Here is a 19,452-nt window from a genome sequence, read left to right on the forward strand (position 1 = left end):
ACCTTCCCATTGTTCTTTTGTTTGGCTGCTGGGGGGGGGGAAAGGGAGGGGGTGATATTACTCCAACTTGCAGTACAGCAGTAAAGAGTGATTGAAGTTTATCAGAGCACAAGTCACATGACATGGGGCAGCTGGGAAATTGACAAAATGTCTAGCCCCATGTCAGATTTCAAAATTGAATATAAAAAAATCTGTTTGCTCTTTTGAGAAATGGATTTCAGTGCAGAATTCTGCTGGAGCAGCACTATTAACTGATTCATTTTGGAAAATTTTTTTTTTCCCATGACAGTATCCCTTTAATCTCTGCTGTGTGTGTAAGATGTGATGCGGTCACGTTGTTACAAGCATTGTTTCATTCTGCTAAAAAGAAAATGGTTCATTTTATGCATTTACTATGCATAGTATTTAATATGTTATCTCCCAGTTTCAGTGGCTTATTATACATGCAGAACTTTCTATTTTCCGTTTTTGGTTGCAGGCTGCTCTATTTCCTTCTGGACAGGTGGATTCCCATTTTGTTAGTGAGAACACATACCACTGTACTTTATGAGCAGATAGAGGCAGAATCTGTCTGTTTTTTGCGAGTGTTTTTTACTCTACAACAGTGGTCCCCAACCTTTTTTTATCCGTGAGCTACATACAGATGTAAAAAGGGTTGCTCAAGAGCCACTGGTTGGGGATCACTGCTCTAGAAGCTAAAACGCTGTTTGCCATAGGCATTAGAATCGGGTCATATCTTCACTTAGTAATAACTATAGTAAATAAGATATGACAAGATATGAGTATTCTGTAAGACCAAGTGAGCACAAATAGACAAGTAATAGATAAGTCCATGTGATGTCACTGATAATATCTATACTGACCTATTATGATTGGATGGAATGTATACAGTAGATATGACTGTAGTAGGAATATTGTTGCTTATATTTGTGTGCTTGTGTAATAAATAAAGCTATATGTTCTTCCTAGGGTATCATTGCAGAGTATAATAAAATAAATGGTGTAAAAGAAGATGACGACACAGACAAGTTTAAGGAGGCGATTGTCAAGTTCCACAAGCTGTTTGGAATGCCGGAAGAGGAGAAGTTAGTGAATTATTACTCATGCAGTTACTGGAAAGGCAGAGTTCCTCGGCAAGGATGGATGTATCTCAGCATCAACCACCTTTGTTTCTACTCCTTTCTGCTAGGGAAAGAAGGTAATGCAAAGTGCTGCTGCTCTATAATCAAACAGCTTTATTAGCATTGCATAATAGAGATGAATGAATCATTAAGTAATTGGAATATGATTGGTTACTCATGATTGACATTGTAGTTAACTGATGATGGCATCTACCATTATAATTTGCCAACTACCTAGGTGCCAAAACTAGGGAGAAGTAAAATAAGCAAGTGCTACCTGTTAATTGGCTGCAACTTTCCACAAAAATGATCACAGTCGTATCTAAAGCCAGACCTTCAACAATTGTGAGGGGATGTCTGCAAAATGTAGACTTTGCAGAGCCAAGTTGCCTGTGATGCACAAAAGGGAGGTGATTCCTTATGTATAATGGGTTTGTTACACCTCAGAAAAGTAAAGCAAGAGAACAAGTGATGTTCGATCTCTTCTTCTGTAATACGTTTGCACTGGGTGAGTAGGTTACTGCCTAGGAGTGTATTTGTCCGGCTTTGAAAAACGAGTCCTGATTGTGATGGTTTCATTTTTTCTCCTTGATGATTTGTCGAAAATCTATACAGCTGGGACTTGACTAAAAGCTGGGATTTACTGTATTGTTCCACTCAGTAATTCACTTTTCCTGTAATATTTTATAGCAAAACTGGTGATCCGATGGGTTGACATAACACAGTTGGAAAAGACTGCCACTCTTCTGCTCCCTGACATGATTAAAGTGAACACACGCTCCAGTGAACATTTCTTCTCTGTGTTTCTAAATATTGGCGAGACATTCAAACTTATGGAGCAACTGGCCAATATAGCCATGAGACAGCTCCTTGATAATGAAGGTTTTGAGCAGGACAGATCTCTCCCAAAACGTAAGAAGAAGTCGCCAAAAAAAGTGTCTGCCTTAAAACGGTAAGTTTGTGACGGAGAGACTTTCCAGGATTGCCACCTCTTATTGGAATATACTGTTCATTTCTATTTCACTGCTGAATAAGATTTCTGCTTACCTCACAGCAAAATCACCTTAGGGCCCCCTTTTAGTGTTACACTGAGCCTTTATACATAATAAGCCCAACAGTCACAGGGGCAACTTACTTTATAGTTACCAATTATAACTGACATAACTAACTAACTGTTTATATAAGGAATAATGTACACCCAATTGTAATATATATGAATATTATGGGGCCGATTCACTAACTTCGAGTGAAGGATTCAAAGTAAAAAAACTTCGAATTTCGAAGTGTTTTTTGGGCTACTTCGACCATCGAATGGGCTACTTCGACCTTTAACTACGACTTCGACTTTGAATCGAAGGATTCGAACTAAAAATCGTTCGACCATTTGATAGTCGAAGTACTGTCTCTTTAAGAAAAAACTTCGACCCCCTAGTTTGCCATCTAAAAGCTACCGAAGTCAATGTTAGCCTATGGGGAAGGTCCCCATAGGCTTTCCTAAGTTTTTTTGGTCGAAGGATAATTCTTCGATCGTTGGATTAAAATCTTTCGAATCGTTCGATTCGAAGGATTTAATCGTTCGATCGAAAGATTATTCCTTCGATCATTTGATCGAACTATTTGCGCTAAAATCCTTCGACTTCGAAGTCGAAGGATTTTAATTCCCAGTCGAATATCGAGGAATATCCAGTCGAATAAATCAGCCCCTATAAGTCATTGAGGAGGTAAAAGCTTGAGGCCGAAGATCCAGTGCTTTTCTATAGGTCATGGAACTCCTAGGTGACTTCTAATATCCCGATTTTATAATTGAGTGCATTATTATTTTTTATAATACACAAGTTTGTCATCACTACACAGTGATTATAACTGATGACATCACTAAGCACCTTTTATAAGGGTATCATTAACAGGATAATTATGGATCTTGTGTAAAAGAATTATGTATACTGCATGTAATAGAAACAGTTAAAGAAACATTGTTATATAGTTTATTAACACGTTGCTCAGTAACTGTCACTTGGCCAGCTAATATGTAATTTCTAAATAAAGAGGAATCTGCAAGCACCTAATGGTCTTTGAGCTAAACACTGAAAGGACAACCAATACTGTATATTATCCTTCTCTTCATTTTATACAGAGATTAAAAAAGAGCAATATATTCCTTTTTTTAAATCATTTTTATGTATTGTTCTGCAGTGATTTGGATGCCAGAGCAAAGAGTGAGAGATACCGGGCACTGTTCCGCCTACCAAAAGATGAGAAGCTGGACGGACATACTGACTGTACACTCTGGACACCATTTAGTAAGAGGCACATTCTGGGGCAGATGTTTGTTTCCACAAACTATATTTGCTTCACTAGCAAAGAGGAGAACTTGTGCAGCCTGATCATTCCATTGAGAGAGGTGAGAAACTGCCTACATGTTGCACAGCTTCTAACAAATGGTAGGGCACATGTTATTTTTATATTAAAATAAGAACCTGGAGAGAATAATCCATAAAATAAAATCTTTCCATCATGCCTTGTTAAACAAGAAGGCGTTACTGAATCTGGCTGGAGCAATTGAAATAATCTTTATATATGTTTGTTCATTCTATTAAATGGCTAATAAAATGGAGGAAAAAAAGGAATATTCTATAAAACTACATCTTTCTAACTTGCCTTGTAAAATTAAATGATGTAGTAAAGGTATAACTGAATTAGGCTCCAGAGATAGTTTATAATACTTTATATGCTTGTTTATTCCATTGAAAGACCCAGTAAAACCAAAACAGATGAAAGGGTTATGTATTTGCACTCTTATGTCACACCAATAAAATTGCTTTAAGATATATACTTTATATAAATTATCTACCCTGTAACCATAGGAGCTGATATTTAAACTTCAGCAGGGCTCTACTGCTTATATTTGCACAGCAGACGATGCTTAGAATACTAAGGTTAAGTGGCAATAAAATGAATTGCAGTAAAGTGTCAGTCATATCTCTCTGCAATGAAAGTTCTCTCATATAAAATAAGACTGATCCTGCCAAAAAATATTTAATATGCAAATGCTGGATGAGAATATATAATAAGTTATTTAGAATGCTGGATGAATCGGGCAAAAAAATCCTGCAGTTGCCCATTTTATTTGCCCTTTGCACACTGTGTCCTGCATTGCATAACTAGATGCAGGCCTCTGCACTCCTTTTCAGAGCTCCAAGATTGTCGGGCAGTGATGTGATTTTTCATCTTATGTAGGGTTGCACGTACAGTCTTTAAAAGTGCGCACTTCTGGTCCGGAGTATAGTAAAAGTGACCCTTGTAATCCTTATAACTAAATATATTTACATTATGGCCAGTTTGTATGCATATGTAGCCCCTTAAAATGATCTGTTTCATCAGATTCCAGCAAGAAATGAAAATTCACTGCTGCACACCACTTACTTGCGTGTAGGGTGCGTTCAGGAAAGGATTGGTCCCCGAAAGCTTGTGCCACAATGTCTGCAATAAACAAGATGAAGGCTTAAGCCTGTGTGAATTGTTGTGCTTCTTCCCCTTACATGGCTGTTTCATAAGATAACATGTTATAAGATCACACCAGTGTTGATTAGCTAAAACGACGATCCACTTAATTAGCCAATAAAAAGTGTCACTGACTCTACATTTCGCAGTAGTTTCCAACAGTCTTACGACTAGTGACCTTGACACCAGTGATGTTCCCCAAGGAAATTGGCCTCCACACTTTCATGTAATATTACATTTTAAAAAGCATTTGTTCTGGTTAATAACAAGATATCATTCATATTTGCTTGTACATATGATACAAAAAAATCCCCTTGTTTTTAGGTGACAATAGTAGAGAAGGCTGACAGCTCCAGCGTGTTGCCAAGCCCACTTTCTATTAGCACTAGAAACAGAATGACTTTCCTGTTCGCCAACCTAAAGGACAGAGACTTTCTTGTGCAGAGGATATCGGATTTCCTGCAGCAGACTACTTTGAAAATGTATTTTGATAAAGACATTTCCGGAAGTGACAACAGCCTAGATGAAGAGGTGAGTATACATGCACCAATATTATCGTACAAAAAATTTTTTAGTGCGATATTCGTTGCTTGTATGGAGGGCTCGTTGATTGGACCAGGCAGAAAATTTTGATTTGTTGCCTTTGAAGGCACCCGAACATCAGCCACTGTTAGTGCTGAATTGTCAAATACTGGTAGAATTCTATTGTTTCTCCTGGAATATCTTACGATTCAGCTCTACATGTGTGTATTGAAGTGAACGATCTTTCTTGGAAAGATTGTAATTGTTACGTTTATGGCCACTGTGGGAGGCCCACTTATCAAAGATCAAATTTCGAATTTACATGAATTTTTTAAATTCGAATATACTCACAATTCGACTGGGAGATTACATTTAAATGTCTAATATTTGATCGAATGGTTGTATTTGATTCGTCTTTGATTCGATCGAATGGAGTTTTTCTCCTGAAAAATAAACCTTGAATGTCAGGAAGGCTAATAACATCTCCAAATGGCTCAACGGACCTCTTCCATTGACTTGTACATGAACTCTGCAGGTTTTAGGTGGCGAATATTAGAATTAGGACTGTTTTTATGGTCGAGTTATGATAAATCTCACATTCAAATTTACATTCGAATAGGGGGATTAAAATTTAAATGTGTGGATTTTGAAACTCGTTGCTTGTTAACCTGCTGATGACATTGTTTGGCAAGTAACAATGAATGTTTGTTTGGCAAGTAGCAATGAATGTTGTATTAAAGCACAAGACGGGAGAACTGCTTGTTGCAGTATGAACCACTTACTTGGTTGATTGGCTTATATATACAGATAAGAACACTTCAAGTTTCACTACTCATAACTGAAATATACTGTAAAAAGAGGCTAGCTGACATGGGTTTTAGTCCTTTTGCATTACAAACCCTTCCTATTTTCACTTGTTCTTGAATGTTGTGCTTGTTCAGCAGCTATGCAGCTAGTTTTGGTGTAGACTTCGGCTGCATATGTAGTTGGTAGGCACATCATTTACCAAATACGTGAGATAAGAATCTAATTGGATTTCTAGGGTGAGGATGGTAATACCTGAGGGAATGAACAGTCATTTTCAATTAAAATATTTTCTTACATCAGTATGGCTTTAGTATTATTGTTTTTATGTGTATTGTTATTTGTAAGGGTCTGATCTGCTTTTTAATATATAGAATGTTGGTGTTCTATTTCTATGTATGTATTTTGGTAACTTTATGCACTTTGTTATAAGTAGTATTTTGAAATCTTGGTACATTTTAGTGCACTTTGGCATTTTGTGTTATATGCACTTTATTTAGAGAATATTTAAATTATGCATTGAGTTTGAAGCACATAAACAATTCTATGTATTTGTAGTATTGTATTTATGGTGTGGAATTATGATTGGTTATAATTAAGTGTAAGTAGTGCAAGATTTTGGAGCAGAAATTGGTAGGTGAGCATCCCTTTTTATACCATGAACTTGACTACAAGTCAGAAAAAACATCTCCTTTATGGAATTGTTGAAAATAAAGTACTATGACATCAACTGTTGCACAGTAGGGCATTAAGTTGTTTTTTTGGACAGTATGTAATGGTTGTACTGTAAATAATAGTGAACTGTGTTATATGTATTTAATTATACCTGTGTCCCTATGATAGGATATAGGTAAATACTTTATCCATGGTTCTGCAACAAACAATTTGAGTAGTTTGAGTTGCCTAGGGATATGGTTAATATATAAATATATCAATAGTAATCCCTGGAATATGTATGGAGCAAATATTCTGGTATATAAGGGCTGAAGCACCCAATGGCGCAAAACGCATCAGGAGGGAGTGGTTGACGTGAGGTATGCAGACAGAGGGAATAAACTGCCTTGTGGTATGTTGTAATGTAATACCTTTATATTGATATACACATCTTTTGATATTTTTTGCTGTGGGAATTTTGCATTAATAAATTTCTGAAGTGAGTCACATTGCTGATGTTGTTGGATTTTTGCTGTGTGCTATTGGACCCTTGCATGGTGCTCACTTTTAGACAGCATATTTTAAAAGTATAATGTCTAGACATCATTTAGGCATGATACTTAAATTACAAGAAGGTTCTGGATTATTAATGGTTTTTGTTTTTTGTGTATGAAATGTATGTGTGTGTGTCAACAGGTTTACTCAAGGACCAGCGTATTTGTTTCCTGCAGCCATAAGCAAAAAGTTGGCAATGAAACAGATGGCGAGCGACAATTCAACCTGAACTGCAATAGTGCTCCGACTGCCACACAAACACTAATGACCATGTATCGCAGGAAGTCGCCAGAAGAGTTCAACCCTAAACTGGTAATAACTTTGTTATTTGAAAATCTTTATTGTAGACTCTTATCTCTGGCCAGGGTGGGCAGTTGGTTTCCCCCTGGCCAGAGAGAATGGGTGTAACAGTGTTTTCCCATAGCTGCTAATCATTTAAAGGAGAACTAAAGCCTAATTAAGAAGTAGGTTAAAAATGTTATATATTATGCTTTGTGCTTCTGTATCAGCCCAAGCCGTGTAGCAGAGATGATCTGTGCCTCCAAAGATGCCCCAGTATCTCCCCATCTTCTTTTCTGCTGATTCACTGCACATGCTCTGTGCTGATGTCACTTACTGAGCTTAGGGACCCACTCACAATATACAGTACACATAGAATATAAACATCACAGTATAAGGCTGATTAGTAATTAATACAGATAATTACATGGCAGCACAGAAACCAGTGCAACTAGCATCGGAATTTAATAATCAGTCTTGTAGCATCAGCTTATATTACAGGCCAACCTCGTTTTCTGCTTTTTGTGACAACCCCTAAGCTTAGCTTCTCAACAGCTGCTCAGAGCCCACTGAGCATGTGAGTGTCACAGACACTTTCCAAAATGGTGACCCCCTGTGACAAGTCCTGGATCATTGCTGCTATTGAGAAGCTGAAACTTTAGGCTGGTGTAATAAGTTCACTATATAAAATATGGCATTTTTAGCCACATTCATTTTAGGGTTTAGTTCTCGTTTAAAAGGGAGATGAGCCAGATTTGGGACAAGTGTGGTGCCACAGAATAGGAGTATAAATATAAGTAACTGGGTCCCACAGTAAATCTTAATAGAACCACTCCAAACATTGCAAAGACATTAACCCAGCTGGTCCATTAACCAGACACAAGTCTAGTAATATTCCTGTGTGTGTTATTTCTTTAAGCTGCTTCCATAAAAAAGGTCTGTGTTTTTACCCCAAAAATAGACTGTTCTTATTTGCAGTATGACTAAAGGGATTGTTTTTTTTTGTTTTTTATGTTTGACTTTTATAGTTTATGTAAATAAGCTGCTGTGTAGCCATGGGGGCAGCCATTCAAGATAAAAAAGGAGAAAAGGCACAGGGTACTTGGCAGATAACAGATATGATCTGTAATAGAATACAGTGGGCTCTACAGAGTGCATCTGTTATGTAACCTGTAGTTTGAATGGCTGCCCCCATGGCTACACAGCAGCTTGTTTATATAATCTATAGTAGTGTTTCTAAAGCAAACACACCAGTTGTACCAGCGCATAGAAACAGTACATTATACAGGTTATTGACTCCATTTTATCCAAATAATCCAATTTTTTAAAAACTTTTTCTGTGTAATAAAACAGTACTTTGTACATGACCCAAACTAAGATCTCAGTAATCCTTATTGGACGCATAACCAGCCTTTGTGGGTTTATTCAATGTTTACATGATTTTCTAGTAGACAATGTATGAAGATCCAAATTATGGAAAGATCCGTTATCCAGAAAGCCCCAGGTCCCGAGCATTCTGGATAACAGGTCCCATACCTCTATTTTAATTACTTTAAAACCCCTTCCTTTTTTGGTGTTACTGTTCCTTTCAGCTGGACATAGATACACAAGAAGTGCTTGCTTTATTAGGTCGGCGGATCTCTGCCCAATTTGGCCACCTACATGCTGGGCCTAATACAGATATCTAATATCTAATACAAATATTAAGATATTTATTGTAGAAATCTCAGTATAAATATCTTTGCTTCCAAGGCCAAGGAGTTTCTGAAGGAGCAAGCCTGGAAAACACACTTTACAGAATATGGGCAAGGTGTGTGCATGTATCGCACAGAGAAAACAAGGGACCTTGTTCTGAAGGGCATCCCAGAGGTCATGCGAGGGGAGCTGTGGCTGCTGTTTTCAGGTCAGTGCTAATGTGTTCTAAGCTAGAATGTGCTTGTCTGCAGGGAGTTTAGACTTGATAGAGTTATCTTGAGTTATGAAACTGTTTTCCTTGATACATTCTGGTAATGAGGATCGCATGTCGCCATTCTATAGGAGCAATAAATGAGATGGCCACACACCCTGGGTATTATGAAGAGTTGGTTGAGAAGTCCATGGGCAAATATAATCTTGCTACAGAGGAAATCGAACGCGACTTGCACCGTTCTCTCCCAGAGCATCCTGCATTTCAAAATGAAATAGGGATTTCTGCCCTTCGGCGAGTGCTCACTGCTTATGCCTTCAGAAACCCAAACATTGGTTACTGCCAAGTAAGTTCAACTTAAAGGTTTTATTTAGCTATTTCCCCCATTGTCTTCTTGGGGTGGGCAGAACCAATACATTGATTTAACCAGTTTACAGGAATGGAGCTACCGTATATGACTGTTTTATTTGCTTAACCAGACAGTTCTGTTTATAATTTGATTCAAGATAAAGTCTGGCCTCAGCTGAAGTAATAGAAGAACTGCCAATTAAAATCTAGAAGAATGTCAGTGCAGAAAGTGGCAGTAGCACTGCAAATATAGTGTGATAGGAAATTCTATCCATACAGGATGTTACATTCTTATATTTTCTTCTCTTTTGAGGGAGAATAAACCGAAAGTGGGTGTTTTCATACACAGATATCACATTGTTAGGAAATGTTCTTCTACAAACTGAAGATGCATCTCTAATGGCTCCCCAGTTCTGTTCCCAGATAGAAGCCAGTATTCTTTCCTTTTCAAAGAGTGGTAAATCTCTAGAATAGGGACACATCAGACATTGGTCTTTTTGCTTAATAGTATGTGTAAGTAGGTCAGTAAGGGTAATGGTTTATACAGTGGCCAGTAAGAATAATGGTTTAAACAGCATGTCATTTTATTGACACAAAACATTGGGATTGTCAATACTGCTGTATCTGCTTGAGTCTTTCATAGTCAGCACAATCAACAGTTCAGGCGGAAATGTCTTTTTTTCATGTAGGCTTGATTTCCTTTATATTTGTTGACAGTAGCATATTATGCTAAAAAAAAATACGACCTGTCCTAGTTTACAGAATACAATAGAGCATTTTATAATGTTGATGTATAATATTACAGGCAAATTTATATAGAGAGCTTTTATCTTTGGTTCCTCCTCTAAATGGCCCTGTAATGCTAGGTGCACATGGCAGTTAGCATTTCTGCTGTTGTCTAAAATAAGCTGTACAAGCAGGACTGATTTTAGAGTTGGGCACAGAGGGCATTTGCTCTGGGCTTTCAGCATAATGGGCCCGTTGAAGTTAAATGTTAGATTTTATGCAGGGTTATAAATCCAAGATACACATTCATTAAATGTAATCTAAAAGATCAAATCAGTCAGTGCCCTCCAATGGCAGGAACTGTACTGAAGAATTGTGCTTCTTGGGCTTTACCAAACTGTCATTTTTGGCCAATTAATATTTTAGATGTCGTAGTTTCCTTGTTTCAGTCAGCAGAAAACCCTAAACATTGTATTTATTATTATTATTTTCAAACACCATACTCGGTACAAAGATGTGCCATTTCTTATATTGCAGGCTATGAATATAGTGACATCGGTCCTCCTTCTGTATGCCAAAGAAGAGGAAGCCTTTTGGTTACTTGTCGCTCTGTGTGAACGGATGCTTCCTGATTACTATAACACCAGGGTGGTTGGTATGTATCTGGGGAAAGGGATTTACAATGTATAATGATATATACATAAGCCACTGTATTCCAGAGGACTCATTAGCAATCTGTGTTCTTGTCAGACCTAACTTATGGATATTTGTCTTTTGTACTACTCATAACACCCCGATGGCCTTTGAGTTTATATTTCCAACTGGTCCACATGGATATTGCCGTGCTATACTGTACATGCTAGCCCACAATCTCTTCCCAGAGGTTGAATCCCACTCCCATTAGCTACTGCGGAGGCTACTGTGCTCCCTACATAGCCTGGAAGTCAATTTGTTTTACGTTAATGGGATTCTTCCTCATCTGATTCTTTGTGAAAACCCCTTTTGGACCACCCCTAAGGCTTATGGCAGACAGAGTGTTTTTTTTTTTATATACAATTAAAATACAGTGCTAATGCACCTGAATAGTAAGTTTTGTTGAAGAGGAGTTTGTATTCTAGTAAGAATATTGCTGCAGTTTTGACAAATGCAGTAAGGATGATAAAAATACTGCAGATAAATGATTGACCACTCTGTCTTTGGACCTAGAGGCAGCTCTGTTTGTCTTTAATTTTAGTTCCGGTGGAATATTCTGCTCACTTGATTTTCAAAACATGGGGAATTATGGTATACAAGAGATGGTAAAACTTGTAGTTTCATAAGGATAGCTAAACTCTAAATTATTTTGATAATACAAGAAGCAGTAAGAAGGAAGGATACTGGCAGTTAACAATTGACTCCTTTATTTCCCTGCAGGTGCTCTTGTAGACCAAGGAGTCTTTGAGGAGTTGGCCGGGGATTATGTGCCACAGTTGTATGACTGCATGCAGGACCTGGGTGTGATCTCCACCATCTCACTCTCATGGTTCCTCACCCTGTTCCTCAGTGTAATGCCCTTTGAAAGTGCAGTTGTGGTTGTAGATTGTTTCTTCTATGAAGGCATCAAGGTGATATTCCAGCTAGCCCTTGCTGTTCTAGAGGCAAATGTGGACAAGCTTCTGAACTGTAAAGATGATGGAGAAGCAATGACTGTTCTGGGCAGGTATATGCTGAGTTTATGTCTATAACTCTAAAAGAAATATTAGTCAGACCCAAAAATGTTGTTTTTGCATAGCAGCAATGGATAATCAGAAGCCATGCAGACTCTTGGCAATTCCCAGCATTATTTTCATCAACTTCTCACAATTATCCAAACTTCCCTGTAACATCATAACAAAGTCTAGAAACAAGAGTAACCAAAGATAATTTTCAAAGAGCGGGCTGGTAAAGGCTTTGTTGCTTTATTACCTTTATTCCCCCATATGTTATAACAGGCAGTAGCTTTGTCCAGGTGCCATGACCCAAAGCAAGCAATGAGATGTTTTCTTTTAAACATGTGACCAGTAAATGTTACCTGGTATTGGTTACTCCACCTGGGAAAACTTAGTGTCATTTTATATAACCCAAATTGTTTGTTGCCTTGTTGCCTTGTTGCCTGTCTCCGAATACTACAGGCCTTTAGAATACTTTACAGCATAGCTGCGGTGAGGAACCTGCTTTATATTATTGTACAGAGAAATGAATTAATTTTAATGCTGACACTATACTGGATGGGAATTATGTTTACTTTAGGTATTTAGACAGCATGACTAATAAAGACAGCACCTTGCCGCCAATCCCACACCTCCACTCACTCATCACAGACGATTCTGAGCCCTATCCGAAGGTGGACATCTTTAAACTGATCAGCACTTCCTATCAGGTATACTCCCCATAATGCACTTACACTGCTTTGCAAGAAAAAATCCATGTATTGGTATAAAAATTGCATTTATAAACATGACTTCAGTCTAACACAAGTTGTTTAATATAAACCAATGGTTTGCAGAAATTTGGAACAATAAGAGCCGACTTGATAGAGCAGATGAGATTCAAACAGAGGCTTAAAGTGATACAGACTCTTGAGGACACTACAAAAAGAAATGTGGTGAGTCTTTTTTCTTTTGCTGCTTTTTCAAGTATTCTGCCTTGTCTTCGCAGAGACATACAAATAATAATATAATACACCCAGTTTCTGTGATTGGATTGTCTGCCTTGTATTTGTCCTTTATTGTAGTGAGCATATGGCATTCTCTGCATACTACGCTATGAAATGGATACAGAGCTTTTAAAGAGATACTAAAGTAACTCGAATAAAAAGCAGAGCCCCTAGCTCTTTAATGGTCCAGACCGAATTACTGATGCGATTTACAAAAAGAGGTAGAAGGCGCACACACTTCCTTTCAATGTGAGATGCTAATCCCATTCAATTCTCCATTTTGGGTGTACTCAAAAAAGAAAAACTTGGATAACGCACTCTGTATAAGAAAAACGTTTTATTAGCCAAAAAAAAGTTACATAGTCAGATCATTTGCCCTATGCGTTTCGACCGTGAAACGGTCTTCAACGGGGGCACAAAATGAAATAAACTTAGAATTACTAATGCAAGAATTGTCACTTATAATAAGATGGCTTACCACCGCTACATCAGTCATTACTGCTGTTATCTAACTTTACAGAGATTAATGTGCAAATTTTCATTTCCGCTTATTATTTTGTAATTAAACATGAGGAAGGAGGACATGTCACCTGCTTTACCCAGGGATCCCTTACCGCTATCTAGACTTCAGTATTGGCGGTTTAGTGAAATTTTCCGATTTTATTCTACTGCACACGCAGTCTAGTGTGGTGCAAGTCGGTTTATCCTGCATTTATTGGGTCCCTGATCCTGCAGAGCTGGAGAAAAGTCTTTTTTGAGTGACGTTGCTTCAAGAATACCTGATGTTGTTGGACTACAGCTCCCAGCATGCTTCAAGACTTTTCAAATTGTTGAAGCATGCTGGAAATTTTGAATATTTAAATAAAGTTAGGTTGGGCAATACTGTTTGGATCCAATTTAAAACTGGTAAAATTTGCATCAGATCTAGTAACCCATACAGCCAGATTTTTACATTCAGACAGTGTGGCCAGTAAATACTGCCTGATGATTTATTGCATTATCAACTATAGATCAGTCCATTATAGGGATGCACCAAATCCACTGTTTTGGATTTGGTCGAACCCCCGAATCCTTTGCGAAAGATTCAGCCGAATACCGAACCGAATCCTAATTTGCATATGCATATTAGGGGTGGGAAGGGGAAAAACTTTTTACTTCCTTGTTTTGTGAGAAAAAGTCATGCGATTTCCCTTCCCATTTGCAAATAAGGATTCAATTTGCAAATGAAAATTAGGATTCGGTTTGCCTGGCAGAAGGATTCGGCCAAATCCGAATCCTGCTGAAAAAGGCCGAATCCCAAACCGAATCCTGGATTCGGTGCATCCCTAGTCCATTAATGGATTGTCTGATTTTCTATGTCTAATATTGCAGCTAATATAATGGGGCAGGAAAAAAATTGGAATAATATTTATTTATTACTTCATTAGGTCCGAACGATTGTGACTGACACTGCATTTACTGTTAATGAACTGGAGGAACTGTATGCTCTCTTTAAGGTATGTGTGAGCCACTTCCTTTAGTATGGGGTGATGAAGAGTCAACAGGGAGAGCAACCAGGCCTGCAGAAATTACTACCGTTGCTCTCATGTTTTCTATTGTAAAGTGTATGTAGAGAGGTGGGAGACTGGCCATAAAATAGTATTCTGGCTGCCTCTTGTTGTGTTGGTTCAGTTGCCCACCAAATAAAACACAGTGCTCCTAGAGAAGCAGAAAGTAGATTTACACAGGAAAAATATCATGTGCTGCCACTGATGGCATGTACTTTTAAAGGAAAGATTTAACCCCCTTTTTATATGAGCTCCTTCAGTTGGGTTTATGGTAAAAATGTGCCACTATCTGACACAGACATATATAATTCCATAAATCGAACCATATTAGACTGACTGATTGGAATGATTTCCCATCCCCATTTTGGTTCATAGTCATTCAACCCCTCTCTCATCTTTTCCCATTGTGAAGTAATGGATTCTAGAACTTGAAGTCCCTCTGCTTTCTAAAGATATGGATACATTAAATTCCAGTTCAGTTTAAAACCTAATGCTGATTTCCATGGATGTTGCAGGCAGAGCACCTGACTAATTGTTACTGGGGAGGCAATAGCAGTGCAGTGGAGCGCCATGATCCCAGCCTACCATACTTGGAACAAAATCGAATAGACTTTCAGCAATACAAGGGCATGTTCTCCTTGCTCTTTCCATGGGCAAGTGGAGCTCACACCGATGTGATGGCCTTCCGGCTCTTTCGCCTGCTGGATGAAAATGGAGATTGCTTAATTAACTTCCGAGAATTTGTCTCTGGCCTGAGTGAGTAAATGGTTTACGGAACCTATTCTAGAACCATGATGAATGAATAACTAGGGCAGACCTTCTACCGCGATTCCTGTTTATAATGTAAACCAAACCCTAAAATGCCTATGCAAACTAGGGTAAGGGTTAGAAAGAACCTGCTAATTCCCTGTTCATGTGCCATGGCAGAATCTCTACCAATTTCTGGATTTGGGGGATCCCTAATAACAATGCAGTAAGAGATTAGAAAGGGTTCACTATAGCATCTTTTTCCCCCCTTTCTGCCTTAACATTAAGAGCTTTGTAATTATTTTCTTTTTGTTTTGTCTCCCCTAGAGCCCAGCGAGGTGTTAGTGACTTGGCTAGCAGTTTTATTATACTGTAGCTGAAAGCTGACACAGGCAGAGTTTGGCTGTGGAATCAACCACTCTTGAGCAAGCCAGCAATTTGTTGCCCCCCAAAAAAATGCCCTCCCCTTTCATTATCAGATCTAGGCTAGTTCAGTTTCATTCAGGCAAGTTGAAATATTATTTACCACATTAATGTAGCAAGCTTATTACTTACTTTTAAGAAACTGAAACAAAGTGGTCTATAATTGTGTACAAAAGGTACAATTGCGTGGTTGCATAATTTTGTTCTTATTCTGTTTACTGCTTAGGTGCTGCATGTCATGGTGATCTCCCAGAGAAATTGAAGCTTCTGTACAGGATGCATACTTTGCCTGGTACGTGCATGCAGCTCTGTGGAAAACTGCTGTATATTATATTGTACATATAAGTGTTCCATATACCACATCCATCCCTGAATATGCAGTTAATTTCACTGGGGCCTCTGTTTCCATTTCAGTCACTTGGGACATAATGAAGTCTTTAAATCTCTTTTTAAATATTGGGATAATGAAATACAGGCAGATTGATAAAGCAGAGGAGGTACTTGTTTGATTATTTTGATATAAAACTTCTTGTTAAAGGAAGTTCCTTAAGAAATGTCCCTGCTATATGTTGTCCCTTTAGAATTTACTGTGCTGTGTTGTTTGCTGGCCTTAAAGCGGACCTGTCACCCACATATAAAAAGCTGTATAACAAAAGTCCTTTGCAAATTAAACATGAAACCCAAATAATTTTTTTCTTTAAAACATACATACCTTTTAAAAACTCATTTGAAAGTTTCAGCTACCCGAGGCATAGAGGCGAGGCAGTCACTTCTTTTCACTTTCCATTCAGTACTTCCTATATGTCACTGCACTCCTTACATTCCCCCTCCCTCCTCACACTCTGTAATTGTTTAGGGCACCATGCATGGGCATTAGCTCCCCCTCTTCTGGCGCATTCGCACGATTTTGGGGTAATAAACAGCTTGCCTTGTCACAAAATGGCACCTACCTATTTACTATGATTGAACAAAATTTAAATAATAAATATAGTAAACTTTATTTTGCTCAACTAACATGATAGAAAATAATTTGGAAGTATTTGTTAGGATGACCGGCCCTTTAATCATGTTTCAGTCTTCACAAAACAGCACTTGACTTTATTCGAAAGGCTGTGACTTCAATAGGATAGGCCATGTTTCAGATCTTTTTGTGCAAGTTTCTTTAAAATGTATAATAATTCTCACCATTGCAACACCCATTTATTCCATTCTCTCTTGTGTGTACACAGATCTGTCCCCTGATCAGGAAGAACCTGACTCTGCGTTTGAGGCCACTCAATACTTTTTTGAAGATATTACTCCAGAGTGCAGCCAAGGTAGGCTTAAATGAAAACTATACCCCTCAAACAATGTAGGTCTCTATAAAAATATATTGCGTAAAACAGTTCATATGTAAAACCCTGCTTCATGTAAATAGACAATTTTCATAATAATATACTTTTTAGTAGTATGTGCCATTGGGTAATCATAAATAGAAAAATTGCCATTTTAGAAAATAAGGGCCGTGAACTGGGATCCAACGATTCACTGTGCACACATACAAATGAAACATGTTAGGTCATATGAGCCAATTAACAGACAGTTACCCCACTGGGGGTAATTTATCAACACTGGACAAATTTGCCTATGAGCAGTAACCCATGGCAACCAATCAAATTGCTGCATTCATTGTTCTACTTGCTGCTGGCTTTAAAAAGCTGATCACTGATTGGCTGCTATAGGTAACTGCCCATAGGCAAATATGCCCAGTGTTGATAAATAAGCCCCAGTGTTCTGGCTACCACACTTCTTCCTGTTACAGTTAGAGTTGTAGTATTTCTGGTCCGGTGATCTCTGAGACAGCACACAGACCATCACGAAATGGTGGTTCATCGCAAGAGATGTTAAAGGGCAATATTTACTTATAATTTGATAAGATTCTTGAATATGCCACTTAATTTGATATAAACTATATGTTGCTTAAGTATTCATTTTGGGGGTACAGTTTTCCTTTAAAGAATGATAGATTTCTAGTTTGCTTTTAAATTGAAGTTTGAGTTCTGTGATCAAAATAACAAATGGAACCAGTGGCACTGGGACCCACAGCAACATTATTTTTGGGGACCCAAATATTTTCTATTAACAGATAAGAGTGGATCCAAATCCACCCTACAAAAGACAACATTGTGCAGTTTTACCGCATATGGCCATCTGCCCATTTTTTTCTCCATTGACAAAAAAGATCTTGCAACAAGTAAATATATGGTCAGATGACTTTCATACAACTGTAGCCCTTTGTACACAACCACCCAAGATTTCCATTATAACCCTTGGTGCCAAAAATTATTTTGGTCTCTGATGTCCACGAGTGCAAGCTGTTACTAACCAACCAAAGAAACAGATGGGAATTCACTTCTGCTTAGTGTTTCTATCAGCCCACAGTTTACTGCTTGGAGCAATGCAATTGGACCATCTGATTGCATGGGTATGTTGCATAAAATGCACCTTTGTATGTGGCCAGCTTAGAAATAACTTCTCTGGGATGCATTACTGCCAAAGCCCCATAGAGTGTGCTAATGTCAAATCAAAATGTACCTGCAAGAATAGCAGAAAACTGGGCCCTAAGCAGGTAATTTTCTTTTTTTTTTATTTGACTCGTGGTCTGAACCACACAGGTTAGTGCAACTTGGCTATTCATCTGTGAAATTATGCAGGAATCCCCCTGTCTTGAAATCCTCAGTGCAAAAGGGAACATCAAATAGCGAGAGTTATAGATTATGTTCCTGTTTTTTTGCCAGATAAAGAGCAGGAGAAGGCATTACTGTCTACAGTCTGGTATCCAATTAATATATAGAATCTGAACATATTGCTCCTTCTTTTAAGTTAAGAAGATGACCAGCCAGGACAGTCGTCTCTACCTTCGCATGTGGGCACAAGAAAACAGAAGGAAACAAAAAGTTGACAAGGCTCTTCCTAGACTAAACCAGGTAACATTGGTTATGTTCCCAAGAATGTCTTTGTCATTGCAATATATATGTATAATACACAAGAGGCCTAAATAGCCTGTAAATGATATTCTTCTAAACAGTGCTTAGTGATGCCATCAGTTATAATCAGTGCTTAGTGATATAATTTCACATGACTCATTGTATTGTAATAAAACGTACCCCTGTTGTAAAATATGTGCATATTAGAAGTCACCACGGAGGTCCATGAACCATATAAAAGCATTCACCATTCAGCTTTGTGCTTTTATATGGTCATGGAACTCTTTAATGACTTATAATGTCCTATATATTGTACAATAGGGTTACATTATTAATTATAGATTGTAGAGACCAGCATTTGATAATGCCATGTTTTAAATTGCAGAATATTTCAATAGAAATTATGCCCAGTAATAACTCCTGTCCTGGTATTTCTAGCCTTGCCCTGACGCAGAAATGAAGGCCACACCATGTGCGCAGGTTACATCATTCTCCAGTAGATCACTCACATAGGTTTCAGTAATGGTTATTCCAAATGGACATTTCTGTGATTTAGTAAAGAAAATGTTCCATGTACTGTATATGCTACAGTTGTGGTTTTTAGGGTTCATCTGTGTGCAATCTGTACGTTTAATTGTACTGTGTTGTATAATCTGTTAGTACTTTATAAATATGATAT

The 19,452-nt window shown here is 37.9% G+C and overlaps 1 protein-coding gene across 1 annotated transcript in view; it reads left to right on the forward strand.

The window, feature by feature from the left end:
* The window catches only part of LOC108706674 (TBC1 domain family member 9), a 30,139-nt gene that overhangs the window by 8,856 nt on the left and 1,831 nt on the right, over positions 1-19,452 (forward strand). Inside the window, exons 4-19 of the mRNA XM_018243287.2 lie at positions 970-1,198; positions 1,812-2,073; positions 3,315-3,522; positions 4,947-5,153; positions 7,299-7,469; positions 9,189-9,339; positions 9,474-9,688; positions 10,954-11,071; positions 11,830-12,115; positions 12,685-12,814; positions 12,941-13,039; positions 14,518-14,586; positions 15,153-15,393; positions 16,034-16,099; positions 17,037-17,123; positions 18,670-18,773. Of these exons, the coding sequence (XP_018098776.1) occupies positions 970-1,198; positions 1,812-2,073; positions 3,315-3,522; positions 4,947-5,153; positions 7,299-7,469; positions 9,189-9,339; positions 9,474-9,688; positions 10,954-11,071; positions 11,830-12,115; positions 12,685-12,814; positions 12,941-13,039; positions 14,518-14,586; positions 15,153-15,393; positions 16,034-16,099; positions 17,037-17,123; positions 18,670-18,773 (2,643 nt within the window). The remainder of the gene's footprint in view (positions 1-969; positions 1,199-1,811; positions 2,074-3,314; positions 3,523-4,946; positions 5,154-7,298; positions 7,470-9,188; positions 9,340-9,473; positions 9,689-10,953; positions 11,072-11,829; positions 12,116-12,684; positions 12,815-12,940; positions 13,040-14,517; positions 14,587-15,152; positions 15,394-16,033; positions 16,100-17,036; positions 17,124-18,669; positions 18,774-19,452) is intronic.

Source organism: Xenopus laevis, chromosome 1S, assembly GCF_017654675.1.
Source record: "Xenopus laevis strain J_2021 chromosome 1S, Xenopus_laevis_v10.1, whole genome shotgun sequence".
Classification (NCBI taxonomy): domain Eukaryota; kingdom Metazoa; phylum Chordata; class Amphibia; order Anura; family Pipidae; genus Xenopus; species Xenopus laevis.